Consider the following 17,469-nt stretch of genomic DNA (forward strand, 5'->3'; position numbering starts at 1 on the left):
ATGCTGAAAGGCACATCCAGATTTTGGAGCAACACATGCTGCCATCCAAGTAATGTCTTTTTCAGGGATGTCCCTGGTTATTTCAGCAAGACAATGCCAAGCCACATTCTGCACGTGTTACAACAGCGTGGCTTCATAGTAAAAGAGTACGGGTACTAGACAGGCCTGCCTGCAGTCCAGACCTGTCGCCCATTGAAAATGTGTGGCGCATTATGAAGCGCAAAATGCTACAACGGAGACCCCGGACTGTTGAACAACTGAAGTCATACATCAAGCATGAATGGGGAAGAATTCCACCTACAAAGCTTCAACAATTAGTGTCCTCAGTTCCCAAACGCTTATTGAGTGTTGTTAGAAGGAAAGGTGATGTAACACAGTGGTAAACATACCACTGTCGCAGCTTTTTTGAAACGTGTTGCAGGCATCCATCCATCCATCCATCATTGTATTCTGTTTTTATTTACATTTTACACAACGTCCCAACTTCATTAGAATTGGGGTTGTAGTTTCCACCCGATGGCCTTTCACTTTCACAGCCACATTATCTCAAAGGAGCGTGTATCTCATGACTCAGCCAATTAGTTGAAAAGGAGTGTGCTGATTTTGTACTCAATAAGGGGAAAAGGCCGTACACCACGGAGAGGAAAAAAGGCAACAGTGTGAAGGCTTTATTGGTGTGGTGTGATTTAATAAAACATTATTAAATTACGCTGCTTATTCAAGGACCAATTTTCTGAGGACGAGTGACCGGGCGAATGTGATGTGATCTCATAGATCAGATTGCCCCTCCCCCAGGATAGGTCCAAATCACGGCGCTGCTTCGCACACGTGTTTTAACTGCCTGTGTTTGACCTGATGTTCAGCCGAACCTTTTCATGGGTCCTTCCCAGCCCCCTGCCTTCTCTGTCCCCTGCATGCCTGTTGTTTTCCTCTCTGTGCGTGTCATTTCTATCATTCTATCATTTCATGCCATGAACTCGTTATGCCTCATTAACACTCCCCCTCCTCTTCCGTGTCCCTGCCGCTGTGTGTTAAACGCATGCAGTTCCTGTCGTTGCCACAGTGGTCTTCGGCCTGGTGTGCGCCGGCGTCTACCTGGTCTGGCGTAACTGGAGGCGCAACTCCACCAAGAGCATGAACTTTGACAACCCAGTTTACCGCAAGACCACCGGCGAGGGTGAGGAGGATGAGATCCACATCGGACGGACTGACGCCATCGGACACCACGCCCACCATCACCCCTATCCGCAGGGTGTAAGTGTCGGAGTTGTGGGAGCGGGAGGTGGCACGTGCCCGCAGTTCATAGCACTACCGCTAGGAGGCAGCATGCCAGACCCAGGAACGCACTGGTACACGGAGCAGCCCATGCTCACAGCCGCAAAGTGAACCACAAGGGCTCAGCGGCGGCTCAGGCACACACAGCGAGGTTACGGGTGACTTTGTATTTGCTGAAGGATGATGAAACATGCAACTCTTCACAGCCATATTGTGTGTACAGTTACAGCTGGAGTACTTAGACAAAGGTGATGCTTCAGAAATGTGTTGCATACTGTGCAGGAGCAGCATTCGTGTTGTCGTTGGTGAATGCTGAGTGATTTGTGTCTAACGTGGTACGCAACACCAACCAGTATTGGATTGTTGAGTCAGGCTGGTTCTTCTTCTGAGTGTGTTTTTTGTTTGTTTGTTTGTTTTCAGTGAGTGATAAGTGGCAGGGATTGTAAAACATCGCATTTCATTCTTTATGTATAACTGTGGGGCTCTGTGTTGTTCCCGGTGAGCCGTGGAGCTCCGGGGATACTGTTGGAGACGGAGGTGGTGTGAAACTCGTGCAGCCCAGCAGGCAGTGACAGAACAATCTGGACAGATTCTATCAAAATCACTCATAAATGTTATTAAAGTTAGAAGCACGTGGATCCAGAAGCTGCAGCACATGCAACAATTAAATTTTATAATGTGGCTGCTGCAAATTTACACAATGCACCCAAACACAGAAACATGATTCTGCCTGGTGGACATTAACTGAGGGATCATTCAGCACGTCACAGAGCTCCACTCTGTCTCTACCTGGTGAGTTTATTTGCTTTATTCATGATTTTACTCTTGTGCTAGTATACTCGTTTTCTTGTGTTATTTGCAGTGCACTGAAGAGATGAAGCCGTTTATAGTCCTCTGGGCAAAGAATTTCTGTGTGCTGTGTGAATTTTCAGCAGCCACATTATCAAATTAAATGGTTACTTGTTGTCGATTATGTTTGTATTTTTGTGGTTTTACATTTTCATTACTTTTTTAATGCAACTATAGCAGGAGGTGGTAATGGTAGAAAATATATATTTTTTTAAATATGCTTACATCCACTTCAGAGATTGTGCATTGTGTAATTTGAGAGATATTTCATATAGGAAGTGGGTGTCTACCATGACAAAAAAACCCCACCCCATGCAAAAAAGAAAACTGCAATATATACTGTAATTTTAACATCTTTCGAAATATTAGAATGTAATTGTTTTGACTTCATGATTAGTTTTGATGAACCCTGCACTGAACACAACATTCAAGTTTATGATATATAATGCTCCTGACTTGGTAGTACTTGTTTTAGAGAAGTCACAAAAGCTACATAAGTACTGATATTATTACAGTGATCATGTAATACACATGTAATTTCAAGTCACAGCATGGCAAGTTGTAGTAAATCAAGTGTCATGGCCAACCCAAAAACAAGATCTCAGGCTAAAGAATTTGATAAAACCTGTGACAATGGTTTATGTTTTTAAAGTTTTTGAAGAGCATGGCCTCCTCCTAAGTTCTGTTATTCACACAGTGTTACTGAAATAAAACCTTTGTGAAAGAATTGTGTTTATAAAGTTTTTGAAGAGCATGGACAAACTTTACACATGGCGGAATAGCCAGATAATTGAAAATAGACCATACTTTGTTACATACATAGGGTGGGGGGTTATTTTCAAGATATAGGATTAATTTTGATGCCAAAAACTGGCATTCATATTGTGAATCATTTCCCAAGTGGATGTATTGAAATTCTGACTTGTGATTTTACCACCTCCTGCTAGCAACTACCTGTTATTGTATTGACAGATATGCATTTTCACCTGGGTGAATTGTCAGTGGTTTTCCTTTTTTTAAAAAAAAAAAAATGTAAGCACACACACTGGAATCAACACATCAACGCTGTGGTTTTGGACTATAAATAAACTACAGCGTTCACAGGCTGCTCTCGTTTAGTCTTTAAAATTTCTGCATGATTGTCCTGAAACTATCAAACTTGTGCTGTTTCCTAAGTGTTAATATATTTATTGTACATTTTGATCATTTTATTTTTCATTTTGTTATATCACTTTCTGTATTGTGTAGACTTCAAATAATTAATGGCATTATTCCACATACTCTGACACAGTAGGTGGCAGTATGCACCTCTAAAGTTGGTTTTCAATCTGCCAGTAAACACAAAAGAGAAGTAGTTTTGTTTTTGTTAGTAACAGATGAGTGTTAAGTGTAATTTCAGTCTGTGGTTGACGATGTGACTGAGGAGAACACCTTAAGGCAGCGATTCATGTTGGACTTAATCGACCACGTGTTGAAAGCAGCAACCATACTGATCGGTGAGACTTTAGCAAAACCGAAACAATCATGGCAGCAAAGGTGAAGCCTTGGAGATACAAACAGAAAGAAATCACAACAAAATTTCAACTTTAAAATACCCAATCCAGAAGGCCACAGTAATACACAGCACTCTGCTGAACTCCGAGAGTTCAGCAGCGATCTGACTCTTATTGCCGGTGCAGTTGGTGGAATAACGCGAGGCGGCAATAAACATCCGCATGGCACAAATCACAAGTCATAAAGGATAAAGGTGCTTTTTTTGTTTTTGCTTGTATTTGTAAATTGTCTAGTGTTGTCTTTAATTGGAAGTGTTGTGTCAGACACCTTAGCTTACATTTCCGGGGAAGAACACAATCTGACGTAACAAGGCTGGAGCTCGAGTTGTTGGTGGTCATGTTTCTCTGATCATGGTTGTTCAGTCCTGATGTTGTGTTTCTTAATAGTTGATGTAAATGAAATCCAAGATGTATTCAGTGAGTTGGAAATGTACATGTGTACATCCCCTGACTTATTTAATGGCCTCTTCACACATAAAACGACGTTGGGCGAAAGAAGCAGAAACTGGCCGAAAATCCGTGAACAAAAACTGAATTGGGGAACCGCAAAACATTCCATCTGCTGTCGAGAGTGACACACAGTTGAACAGGTGTGCAAGATACCACGGTGACTGTTTCGTGCACACGCACGAGAAAATAAAAAGCCACACACCATACAAAAGAAAACCACTGCAATTTCTAATATTCAATCCTATTATGGAGTGGACATTACAAGTATGATCCTTCTCTTCCTCTGTATATGACTCATGGTCATAGACATCAAATCATGAAATGACATGAATGAAGCAGTGCACTCTTATCTTCTGGTTTATCTGCGCTCTTATCTGCTGCTCTTATCTGCGTGTCCAGTGGGCGGCACGCCGAAGAACAGACACCTTGTCATGTGGACCATAGCTCACATGGTTGACGTGACATTCAGATTGCCAGCTGAGTGTATACATGGTCCTTTTCAGCTGGCACAGCCCATAGGCAATATATGTTTTTATGTATTTCCACGTGAGGACAGCAGGCACACGCATGCACCTCACGGTGTACAGTTGTAATGTCATGTCTTTCAAAACACAGTGCGTGTTTTCCAGCTGTGACTTGCAGGTCCAGAGATCTCAGCAGCTGCTGCTGTTTGCCCACTTTTTCACTCTCTGTTTCTGTGTTCTGTGATATTAAACTTAGCTATTTGTTACATAATTATGTATGTAGTTATTGTAGTATTTATGTATATACTTGTCCTGGCTGTGTTCTCTGTGTTTTTAATTTAACACATCGTGTGCACTGAGCCATCATTCCCAGCTGTCAGTGAGTGGCTGGCCAGTGATCAGCTGAAAGGCGCCTAGCCATGCTATGTGAGGTCAGACATGGCCGGCCGGTCCCCATGTGGTCTTGTCTGTACATAAATATCACCATGTCATGCAAGTGTGTTCCCCCACCCCCCGCGTGTTGCGGAGGAGCCGATACACATGCACGTCACATGTGTTGGGGGGATGGGGGCACAATACACATGCACGCGACGTGTTGGAGGGGCGACACACTGGCACGCTACATGTGTGTGTGTGTGGGGGGGGGATTTGCACAGTCACACCCATGTGTGTTGCTTGGCAACGCCAAACTCGTGTGGCACCTAGACAGTTTTCACAGACAGCTTGAATGTGGTCATCTGCTCTATAGCCCCGCCTTTTCTAAGTGTCCAGTGAGCGGTTTTGGATGTTCATGTGTGGCACCTGAAAGTTGTCCAGCACCTGCTGAGAAGGGGCTCGAATGGGCACTCGCAGGACACTCGCTGTCGAGACATTTGAGGCCGCTCTGATTTTTCACAAGTGGCATGCGTCCTGCGTCCACCATTCTGCCTCAATCGTGTTATGTGTGAAGGGGCCTTGAAGAAAACTGATTGTGAAAGTGTTTTGTTTGAATTCAGCAAAGCCTGACAAGAACTGTACATTTTACAGCATACATTTTATGTCTTAATTTTTTGTCTCACTTCTTGAAAACATTTTTGATTTGTTGTTAAGTAGTTTTGGATATATTTTTTTAAATATTATGAATCTACAAAATTTATTTATTTGGATTTGTTTCAGAACTTGTGTTAAATTCTGTCCTTAAAATACAATGTTGCCAATAATTGTGAGCTGGACTAAGTCTTATAGTATGTATGTGTGCGTGCGTGCAAGTATGCGTGTCTGGTCATTATTGTGCATGTGCTACTTTTCATCTCAGAACCATTTTTAAATGGTTTTGGAAGCTGTTTGTTGCACAACCCTCTTAGAATGCCTTTTGTAATGTGTGTGTGTGTGTGACTGGATAAACTTTGAGGGTGTTTTTTGATTCATTGATTTGTAAATATCTTTTCTTAAAGTTTTTGATAATGTATTATACAATTATGTAAATGAAAAGCTGTATATAAGATTTTAAATAAAGTCTTGGCAGGTATATTAATTTATTTGTACAAAGGAAATCCTGCAGTCCCTGACTGTGTGAAATCTGAGTTTTTCTACCACCAAAGTGGTTTGTGTTGTTTGTTGCAGTGGATCATGTGGCATCTTTGTGTGGTGGCCCAGACATATAAAACACAGGAACATTAAAAATGACAGATCCAAGGACAAATTCACTTTTTACAACCTGTGATGACCTTAATGTTACCAATCAAACGTCTGACTCCCCTTTGACAATTCTGCGTGAGAGAAATCGCTGAAAGAAACTGGAAGCAATGACATTAATGCTGTATACCTTTTGTCGCTCTGGATGACAGTAATTCTGCTACATTGTCAGGTTTGAAGGTTTTTCTACTGCAGCACCATGTTAAAGATATGGAATAACTCACTTCATTGAAAGATACACAATGTTTTAGCAGGCACATTTCAATCAGGTAATCAACAAAGTACAGACAGGCTTGATTGCTAACATTATAATATTGTATAAATGGTTGTAAAATGGCAAATTGAAGACAACAACAAAATATAAAATGCAACAAATTTTCAGAACATGTAAAACCAACAAATCCGACACATCAAACATGGTGATATTTCTGATAACATGGATAAAGCTGAAAAATACAATCCAATAACGAAACCCAAAAATACAGTACTTCATTTTGTCTTCGAAAATGTAGTCATTGTATTTGCAATTGTGTTAATGTGTTTTCATCCTGTTTGTTTAGTTGTCTATTTTACTGTGGCATATTTGAGCTGTTATTACTTTAGTGTCTGGAGGTTTACTATTTTGTATTGCATTATTAGCTCAAATTTGTGTTGCACATCAGGTCTGCATGGGATTTGTGTACAACGTTTATTTTTTTATGTTACCCAGTGAAAAACACTTTGCCCTTTTTTTAAAGCTCCCATATGTTTGCAGTGCTTCTTTACACTGGTGTAAACAGCAATTTATTGATTGATTTTATTTTTATTTGTGCCTCTTTTTTCACTTTTGTGCTTTCCTGTATTCATTTCCATGAAAAAGCAGGCAGTGTAAAAAAAGTCACTGTAAATGCAAAGAAAAATTGTTTCAAGACCAAACTAGTTATACTTTTTGATTTTCTGCAATGAATTAGTTTTACAATGCATCCGGAAAGTATTCACAGCACTTCACTTTTTCCACATTTTATTTTACAGCCTTATTCCAAAATGGATGAATTTTTTTTTCCCTCAAAATTCTACACACAACACGCTATAATGACAATGTGAAAGAAACGTATTTTTGAGATTTTTGCAAATTTAGTAAAAATAAAAAATAAGGAATCACATGTACATAAGTATTCACAGGCGTCATGTTTGGAGGAAACCAGGTACCATCCCTACAGTGAAACATGCCGGTGGCTACATCATGCTGTGGGGATGTTTATCAGCAGCAGGAACTGGGAGACTAGTCAAGATTGAGGGAAAGATGAATGCAGCAAAGTACAGAGACAACCTAGATGAAAACCTGCTCCAGAGCGCTCTTGACCTCACACCGGGGCGACGGTTCACTTCCAGCAGGACAGTGACCCTAAGCACACGGCCAAAATATCAAAGGAGTGGCTTCGGGACAACTCTGTGAATGTCCTTCAGTGGCCCAGCCAGAGCAGAGACCTCTGAGAGATCTGAAAATGGCTGTGCACCGACATCCCCCATCCAACCTGATGGAGCTTGAGAGGTGCTGCAAAGAGGATTGGACAAAACTGTGCAAAGATAGGTACACCAAGCTTGTGGCATCATATGACTTTCAGTGCTTACCAGTCCAGTAAGTATCAGTGAAATTGTGGAGAGCTGGACATGTCCAAACTTGTCCTCTGACACGCCGAAACGGAGGTGTTCCTTTGTCTCACTTCCAAAGCAAATCGGTCTTTATGCGCGAAGCCTCCGCACGGCTTTCCATGACAAAATCTCTTGTTAAAAGTGAAATCTGCCGGAAAATGGCTGATGTCCAGCTCTTGTGATAACCAGAGAAAGAGCACACGACGGTCTCGTATCCACAGAGCCATCCGTTTAGAAATGGTCCGGTGGCTTGTGCCGCATCGTCGCAGCTCGGAGCGCGGCGCGCCAAGTGTCCTTGAAGGGGTCCTTAAAGCTGTAATAACAGACCTTATTCTCTGTGAAGCCCGTAAAATTTTCACCGAAAGCCAGATAAATTTTTCGAATGGTTTCCAGGTGCCAGTCTCTAACAGCTTCTGAAAAAATTCTGATGGAAAAAAGTCCTTTTCATTCCGCCATTTCCAGACAATGAAAATCCGACGAGGGGGCGGGACCACTCCTTCCCAAGGCGTGCTCACAGGTGAATGAGGTCACCGACAGGCGAGGAAAAACTCACGCATGCGCACGAGGGTTCAAGCATGTCTGACGTAAAAACATATGAATGAAATCCATATAGTTTTTGAAAAAAATAAAAAGGACCGTTACTTTATTGACAGACCTCGTATACTCAATTCATACACAATACATACTCACTCTGTGCGCTGTATATCTGCCGTTAACCGCTGATATCCGCAACTGATGGGGATTTGCGGCTTGGCAGCGGACTGGGACAGTGTGTAAAACAGATATATATTGTGCCTGTCACGTCCACATCACAAACTAAAATATGTTGTAGCAACTGCATAGACTGGCCACGAATAAAGCGTTTTTATTACATCTCCTTTGCAACTGATTTGCGGACAATCTGTGAATGCATAACAAACACGTCACATAAACCCAAAGTACTATATGTGGCAGAAAGCGACATACCTGCCAGTCAGTGCCGGTCCGGCTGTGTAAATTCACAAAGGCGTAGCTGCTGCAATCGCGTCTCCTCCAGGGCTTTTATTTAACACCAACAAAAGGAAGAGTTGCTGTTTAGCCACAACTCACACTGAAGTCTGTTTTCTGTGACACCCCCCCCCCCCAAAAAAAACACCGTCTCACACCCCAAGTGGCTTCCCCCCCTCCCGCTCCCCAAACTCATGAACAGTTAACCCTTGCATGACAGCATGAACAACTCTGTGATCAACTTGTCCAGGTCCAGCACTTGCTCCAGAGGCTGTATTGTTGGTGTGAATAGTGACGCCGAAAGGAGCGAGTGCGCTTATTTTATGACTGCAATGCAGATGCCGTGCACGCGCAACACATGCGCGATGCATTCATAATACACCTGAAATACTGCCCTGATAATCTCAATGTGTCTGATCAGTTTCCTCACTACATGCGTTATATAACCATGATTGTTCATCATATATTCGCTATATATTATTAATATATCCGTAATTCAAACTGGGACATTTGTCATTTTTGGTCATTTTTGTTGCGGACGACAACGAAGGCCCGCAATTTGTATACTCAATTCATGTGCAATTAATCCTCTCCCCAGTGGGACAGGGCCCTAACCTGCATGTCTAAGAAAGTGGAAGGGCACACATGCAACCACGGCGAGAGCATGCAAACTGCACACAGAAAGGACCAGGGGGGAGCGAACCCAGGACCTTCTCAGTTTGAGGCAACAGTGCTAACCACTAAACCACCCTGCTGCTGATTATCCAAACATATTTTTCTATAAAATTTAAATACATAAAATGCAGAGATGATGACAGTGATAACACGTAAAAGTGGATTACAGATAAATCTATGCACATGTTCCATTTTATCAGACAATACATGTCAAGTAGAAACTTTATTCCCATGTAAAGTTTTACAAGGTAGATTTATTTCAGTATTTATTCACTTACATACACCAGCGTGAATGCCTTTTTAAACAGCTTGAAAGATTCCACAAATGGATGGAATTTCTTGTAAATGCTTCTGACATACAAATTTGCTTAATTCATGGGCAATTAGTTAAGATATTTATGTATCTACCCGTAGAGCCAGTGTGTCATTGAGTTTAAGAGGAGAAAAAAGATTAGGCCAAGGTATTGGGAGCAAGGTTTTGGATCTCCTCATCAGGTTCTTCAAGATTTATGGTACGACAAACAACTGCACAATCTATTATACAAAAATATAAGAAGAATTGGAAACATACAAACTTTGTATCACTGAGTGATGAGATCCAGATTAACACAGGAATTAAACTTGTTTCCAAGTTCCACCATAAACCAAAGATCAATGACAACTAAAGAACTGGTGAGTTGGAGGCATCAGATGGAAATTATTTTAAAAAGTTGATGGAGGGGTCCACTAATCCCAAATCAACACAAAAAGCAAGACAAAAGTTTAAAGTTGATCTTTTCAGCAAAAGAAATGTAGATCAATGGGTGTCTTAAAAACAGATATCCTGCGCTCACACATATAAAATAAAGGAACTTTAAAGATGTTTAACATGAAAATCCAACAGTTATTTTAAGTTTTAAAAAAAAGCGGGTATAGAAAATGAGTCAGTGTTGCTTCAGTTTTGACCTTCTGATCCCAAAATGCATCAGAAGTCTTTGAGTAAAGCTACGTGACATACACACTATGTTGGCTAACAATCAAACAAGTACAGTAGATGTTACTGGACTCTCCATCAGTGTTTGGATAAGAACAGACTCACCCAATCTCCTTGTCCTTTGAACCTCTAACCCCAAATCAATAGGATTGCTGGGTTTGGGCTTCCAAACATAAAGATAGACATTTTTGCAACAATCAGGTATGCAAAACAGAGGTTATTGTGTTTACATGCAAATTATAGGTTTAAAAAAAATTCCCACTGGCCTCGACTGTTGACCTTCTTAACAGTATCAGTAGACTTTAATGACTACCTGGCCCACACATGTCTGGATCATTTTTATCTGATTGGTCAACGTGTAGCTCAGTGGATAAAGAGTTCAACTGCAAATATTCAGACCAGGTGTGGCTTCCCAGTCATCCTACCTGTCTGTGTCCTTGGACAAGAAATCAGCTTTAAATGGGTACCACACTTGGCTGGAGAAGTAACAGGTTGTAATTGAGTCCAGTCGCAGACTCTCGTCTACATCATACTATGAAGTCTGGAGATAAACACCAGTGTGCCCGACGTCCTGCATAGGACTTACGTCATATTTCTTTGGTCAGCACGTGTTCCAAAAAAATGTGCAGAAAATTAGTGACTGATGAACAGATTGCAAATGTGATGACACAGCCTAAACAGACCCCTTTACACCAGAAGCTACTTTTTTTTTTACTGTGTTTGGGTTCCACACCGTCCATTCACAATGTGATTCATCAGCAGACCAGAAAGCAGCAGTAGATGAACCACAACCCATTTTAACCTGATGGCCATCAAATATGGCCATCGGGTATTGCGAAGGCTTTCGTTTGTTTGTCCATCCGTCTGTCTGTGATCAGCATAAGTCCAGTCCTATTACAGCCAGAGTCTTCAAATTCACAGGGAACATTCTTGGGACAGAGACCTTGGACAAAAGATGGCTAACCTTGACTTATTTTAAGAGGATAAAAAGTCACATTCTTTTGCTATCTTTATGGTGTGATATTGCAGACGTTAGCGTGGTGATGTCACATTTTGGTGTTGCTAGCTGCTAATTCATAACTAAAACCATCATATAAAAGGTACTGATAAATAAACATTTCTAAAACTGAAAATACTGTTTTTGGAACCTGATAACACCTCTGCAGTGATTTAGAAGACATTTTGCTGACATTAGCATGCATGCTAACTTAAAGCTAACTTCCGCTCTTGTCAAAAACTCATGTACACAAACATGCACGCCCTCCTGCAGATGCCATTAAAACTTAAATATTGTTTAGGATTGATTGACTGATTGATTGAGGGGCATTATTGAACGTATACAAAGTGTACATAAGACAATAGGATCTTAATAATTAAACAACTGCAAATTATAAACAAGACAATGCTCATACAGCAGAGGGTATTTTAGCATTACGTTATTTTAGTTATTCAAAACGAACAGGGCAAAAGTTGTCAGAATCCTTCTGCTTATGCTGTCAAACACCAGGGTATAATATAACATGTATTGTGGCGCCTGCTGCAGAAATGTTCCAGATGATACTCGCATCCCTGTGGGCCTTTTGTTGTCTGTGACACTTGAGTGGGATCATGCAAGCAGGAGCTGATCCCATCTGTTTGAGGAAATAAATTTACTGTTTGAGTGTTGTTCCAGCAGCTGGACAGTCAGTCAGACCTGGAATTGGACCTCTCCATCTCTACGACCAGTCCCCTTTGTATTATCTCACTGACATAATCTCCATCCTCACAGCAGAACTGAATCTGCCTGCTGTGGAGGTTGGGGGAGATGGAGGGGGAAACCCTGCTGTTTTTACGCCTGACTGGCTGCTCCCAGCTGCCAAACAGCTGGATTACAGGTGAGTCACACTGTGTTGTCTGTCACAGTGGAATTACTTCCATTTGGTGGGTGTCATGTCTGTAATTGTCTGTTCAAGGTTCAAAAGGTTCAAAAGGTTTATTGTCATATGTACAGTAAGAAACGTATTTCCCTGTGCAATGAAATTCTCTTCTTTGCTGCTCTCACCAGGTGTCTATAATAGTCAAAATAGGCATTAAAAAAAAAAGCATTAAAAGCATTAAGCATTAAAAAGTAAAGTAACAATAAAGGTGCAGTTACAGTATGAAGTGAAATGAAATAATGTGCAAATAGCAAGATTCAAGTATTAACAGTTAACAGTAAAGTAACAGTAAGGTGCAGTAACAGTGTGAAGTGACCCCAGGGGGTCTGCTCAGTCCTTAGCAGCATTCAGCAGTCTGATGGCAGTGGGGCAGAAAGAGTTTTTGAAGCGGGTGGTTTTGCATGTCTCACTTGTCTGTCACACTTGAGAAGGATTTAATCTAATCCTGTGCACACGTTCAGCAGTGCTGTTTACCATTTTTGTGTTCCTCTGTGGTTTGCTTTGCAGCAGTGCCGATGCTTCAAATGATGATCTCTGCCACCTGCTGGCAAGATTATGTCACAACAACAGCAGAACTAACTGACAGCAGCTTTACAGCTCTGCGTCAAACAAAACCTCTGGAGTGTTAAGTGTTTTGTCACGTTTTATTAAAAACAGATATGAGAAAAGCAAATCAGAGACATGAAGGCACCAATTGTCTTCCTTTTATAGTTAACATGCAGCATGGAAGTGTTTTTTTTATTTTGTTTGTTTCATGCCGTTAGAGTTTCACAAGCATTTGAAAAGTGCTCAGCTAATGCTTGAATACATTATTATTCCCCCCACTAAACTAAAACATCTGCAATAGTCATTTTTTATTGGAAGAAAATAAAATACATAATTTCCAGTATTCATTTGTGAAGTACAATAACTGGATTGCAATAAATATTTTAATTGCATAGCTTGCAGCACTAATCTCAGAATGCACGCACCTTACTATTAACATCAGCAACCATGACTGAGCTCTTCCTGCCTCACCCAGTGACCTTCTAAAACTCGATTTCATGAAGAAAATCATGTAAACTGGAGCACAATCCAAGCGCTTGAGTTTGGCATTAAGCCTTCATTAAACTTAATGTTGACATGTTTCAAATGTGAAGTTTTCCAGGACTACAGGACTTCAGCTTTGGCGTGGGCCTGCAGGAGGGCGGCGGTGTCAGTGTGGGAGCCGTGCACAGCGATGCACAGCGCACTCCGACCATGCTGGAGGACAAAGGGAAAAAAACAAAAAAGGTCACATCAGGTCAGTACAGTGGGTTTAAACTTTAATTCTGGGACCAGTTGATGTCACTGCAGGACACGTGTCACTACAAAGAATCCTGTATCTTCACTGTGTGTGCAGGTTCAGTATGAACAACACAAGACGTGTTTTCAGTCGTTCACATACATTTGATACAGAATTTGTTCAGGTGAAAATTAGTTTGTTGGTCTGAAACATGCTTCCCAGTCACAGTAGCAGAGCTGGGAATGATGAACACTTTTTTGTTTGTTTTGTTTTTTGGTGATGTGCTGAAGTGCGATTGCAATAAAACATACCACCTCTAATTAAAATGCACTTCACTATGAACTCATACTCATTATTTGGTTTCAGCTCCAGGGGATAATCTCATCCTGGACTCCCGGAGCTCTAATCCTTGACATGTCAGACATGTCATTTTTCACAAATCTAAGATGCTTTTTTGCTTATTTGATAAATTTTCTTAGCAGATAGGTAAGCTGTAAGACATTTGTTTATTGCGTCTGCCAAGGATGTAATAAAATCATCGTCATTTATTTATTTGCCATTTATTTATTTGTCTGCCTGTTAGCATGATTATGTCAAAACTACTGCACAGATTTTGATAGAATTTTCACTACAGATATGTATTAGACCATGGAAGACTCCATTAAATTTCGGAGGTGATCTGGTATCGCCGACCAAACAATACCCCTAAAAATTGGTCCGCTTTTTGCATCTGCACATGCATCATAGCCGCGGTTCACGGAGTAACACCTTGTTTCTGCTTCAAACTGCACTCCAGTCATCATCTATCTCAATGACAGATTTCTGAAGCTTTTGTACAACAATCATTTCCACATAAATTCAGTATTATTTCATTATAAAAGGTGGCAGAAGTGATCAGAACACCACGGCTAAACAAGCTGCTAGCTGATGTGTTCACTACACGTCGGCCATTTCAAAGCGTCACAGAATTTTGCGCGTTTCTGCTTAAAACGGCCTTGTTTTTGCTGAAAACTGACTTTAGAATGATTTAAGAGGCTTTACGTTTATCATCTGATGGTTAATAATCCCATTAATCCATTTGATTGCTTTGGGTGAACAGACTCTGTCTTAGACGAGCAACAGAGCTCCGAAATGACGCGCGCACAGATGCAAAAGGCGGACCGATTTTTAGGGGCGGACCGACCGGTCTGCAACACCAGATCCAGATTCCGGATCAAGATTTCACTTTATATAGGCTTTGAAGGATTATGTCAAAATTACTATCACCACGGATACATATTAGGGCATGGAAGACTTCACTGAATTTTGGAGGTGATCCGGATCCAGATAGGAGGATGTCAGAAATCTTAGATTGCTCGTATTTTTCAATATAAATTATTGTCTAATTAGCCATGATTCTGCTGATATTTATCAGAAACAGGCTCTTTGTTTTTCCAGAGAGAATGCAAATCTACACTCTAATCTGATGTTGTTTTCTTTAACCCTCATGGGTTCACGGACTTGCCAGCACATCCATATCAACACTTCATTATGTTTCTTCGTGCATGAACGTTTGGTAGTGAGTATGTTGGATTGTCAGTGAGATGTTTGAAACTGTAACTTGTGGTAAAACACAGCATGCATTTGTCGATGTTTCTGTACTACCGGTTGCACATTTTTAACTGACATAATGCAAACCTCAGAGTTGAGTTTTCTTTGTGTGTGTGTTTGTGTATTCATGCAAATTTTAAGAAACTTTAAGATTAAGTTAAAGTTAAACTTTAACTTTAAGAAGGAATTCTTGGTTTGTAGAATTTATCCTCACACAGCTGTCATATTTATTGTAGTTGTTGTTATTAGCAGTACTCGTGCTGTGTCTCGCCTTCCTCTGCTTGACCAGTTCACTCTCTGTATGGTGAAATTTGTCAGTGTATGTCCTTATACAGCACCAGAGGTGGGACGAAGTCACTGTCAAGTCATTCTCAAGTCATCAATCTGCAAGTCCCAAGTCAAGTCTCAAGTCAGCTTGCAAACAATTGGTGGTCATTATGACTTGAGACTTGACTTGGGACATGCTGATTGATGACTTGAGAGTGACTGATGGTGACTTCATACCTTCTCTGTGCAGTACTGTGCATTTAAAAATGTCATTTTTCACTTTTAAAGGTAAATCATTTCTTTTAGGCAGTTTTAAGAGAATGGAGCTGCATTTAATATTTTTACTGTTCGTTAGTTAATGAAATGTCTCAAAAGGACATGAATGGATTTCAGAAAAAAAAAAAAAACTGGTGAAGGGTTTGGCCTTTGATCAAGGAAGATTTGATTAAATTTAGGTTTTGATGCAGTGTCTCAGCTGTGTCATCTTTGGACTTAGAGTATAGTGACATTTTAGAGTTGTGTCAGGAAGGGTATCCGGTGTAAAACGTGTGCCAAATCAACATGCAGACCTGCTGTGGCGACCCTGAGGGAAAACAAGGGAGCAGCCAAAGAGAGGGGTCCTTGGATTCAGAGCAGAAGGTTCCTGGTTCATACCCCGCCCCTACCACATTTCCCTGTGTAATGTGGAGTTGCATCAGGAAGGACATCTGGTGTAAAACATCTGCCAATTCAACATGCAAATCAAACTTGGATCGGCTGTGATGACCCCCAGTGAAAACAAGGTAGCAGCCGAAGGGACTTACTTTGCATTATCAAAACAACAAAGACAAATGGCAATGAAAGCTTAACCTCCTTGGTGAGATTAAAAGATCAAAGCTAAAGGGCCACAATCAAATTTCAGCAATCCGGATCAAAGCTCATGATCAAAGGTCAGTGATCAGCAGCCTGGATCAAAGTTGTGCATCAAAGCTCACTGATCAGGATCAATGTTCAGCATCAAAGCTCACTGATCACCATCAAAGGCCAGCACTCTGGATCAAACTTCAGCATCAAAGCTCATGAATCAGCATTAAAGGTCACCAATCAGAATCAAAGTTGTGCATTAAAGCTCTATAATCAGCATCAAAGGTTAGCATTTGGGATCAAAGTGCAGCATCAACGCTCACTGATCAGCATCAAAGGAAAACAATCAGGATCAAACCTCAGTAATCAGCATCAAAGATCAGCAATCAGATAAAAAGTGGGGCAATCAGGATCTAAAATCAGAAATCAGGTTCTAAAAATATTAGAGAAAATATCAAAGGATTATCATCCCCACAATGGAGGAAGACAGAGAAAAAAGTAAAACATCAAGAGAGAAAACAGGTCTGGTGGATCTTGGCGGTGATACACACTCCGCGTGCCCTTCTACTTGTTAAGTGAGAGTCGGCAGCTGTACTTTGATAGCTGATTAATTCATCAGTAGGTAAACATAAAAAATAAGAAAATCACACATTTGATATTTATTGAAAAATTAATCTTGGGACATTTCTATTTTAATTGGATGTTTGCATAGAAATCTGGTGGTGGAGGTACCTAAAACAGTTACACAGTACTGTACTGATGCACAGCATGCTGAGTGTATGTGCTGTCCCTGTCTGTAGCAGGTGTTACCTTGTCAGTGAGGTCAAGGTCACTCCTCTCTAGCAGAAGCCTGGCGATGTGGGTGTGGCCTCTCTCGGAGGCGAACATCAGCGCCGTGGTTCCCTGGGCGTCCTGGATGTTGGCGTCTGCCCCACAGCTGAGCAGCAGACAGACCATCGCAACCCGACCGTGTCTCACTGCCAGGTGCAGCGCTGTCTGTCCCGTCTGAGAGCACAGAATACCCCAAGATGATATTGATAAGTGTTCAATCAGAGCC

General features: G+C 41.1%; 2 protein-coding genes across 6 annotated transcripts in view; one reads left to right on the forward strand and one right to left on the reverse strand.

The window, feature by feature from the left end:
• Positions 1-1,967, forward strand: part of LOC117521521 (low-density lipoprotein receptor-related protein 8-like) — a 445,771-nt gene extending 443,804 nt beyond the window's left edge. For 2 of the 3 annotated variants that reach the window (XM_034182837.1, XM_034182838.1), the window contains exon 18: positions 1,046-1,967. In XM_034182837.1, the coding sequence (XP_034038728.1) occupies positions 1,046-1,386 (341 nt within the window). In that variant the 3' untranslated portion in view covers positions 1,387-1,967. The remainder of the gene's footprint in view (positions 1-1,045) is intronic. The other variant, XM_034182839.1, reaches the window with a different exon arrangement.
• An 11,108-nt stretch (positions 1,968-13,075) lies between these two features.
• LOC117521928 (KN motif and ankyrin repeat domain-containing protein 4-like) overlaps positions 13,076-17,469 on the reverse strand; it is a 50,504-nt gene continuing 46,110 nt past the window's right edge. For all 3 annotated transcript variants that reach the window (XM_034183294.1, XM_034183293.1, XM_034183292.1), the window contains 2 exons: positions 17,223-17,417; positions 13,076-13,690 (listed from right to left, as the gene is read on the reverse strand). In XM_034183294.1, the coding sequence (XP_034039185.1) occupies positions 13,598-13,690; positions 17,223-17,417 (288 nt within the window). In that variant the 3' untranslated portion in view covers positions 13,076-13,597. The remainder of the gene's footprint in view (positions 13,691-17,222; positions 17,418-17,469) is intronic.

Source organism: Thalassophryne amazonica, chromosome 12 (assembly GCF_902500255.1).
Source record: "Thalassophryne amazonica chromosome 12, fThaAma1.1, whole genome shotgun sequence".
In the NCBI taxonomy this organism is placed as follows: domain Eukaryota; kingdom Metazoa; phylum Chordata; class Actinopteri; order Batrachoidiformes; family Batrachoididae; genus Thalassophryne; species Thalassophryne amazonica.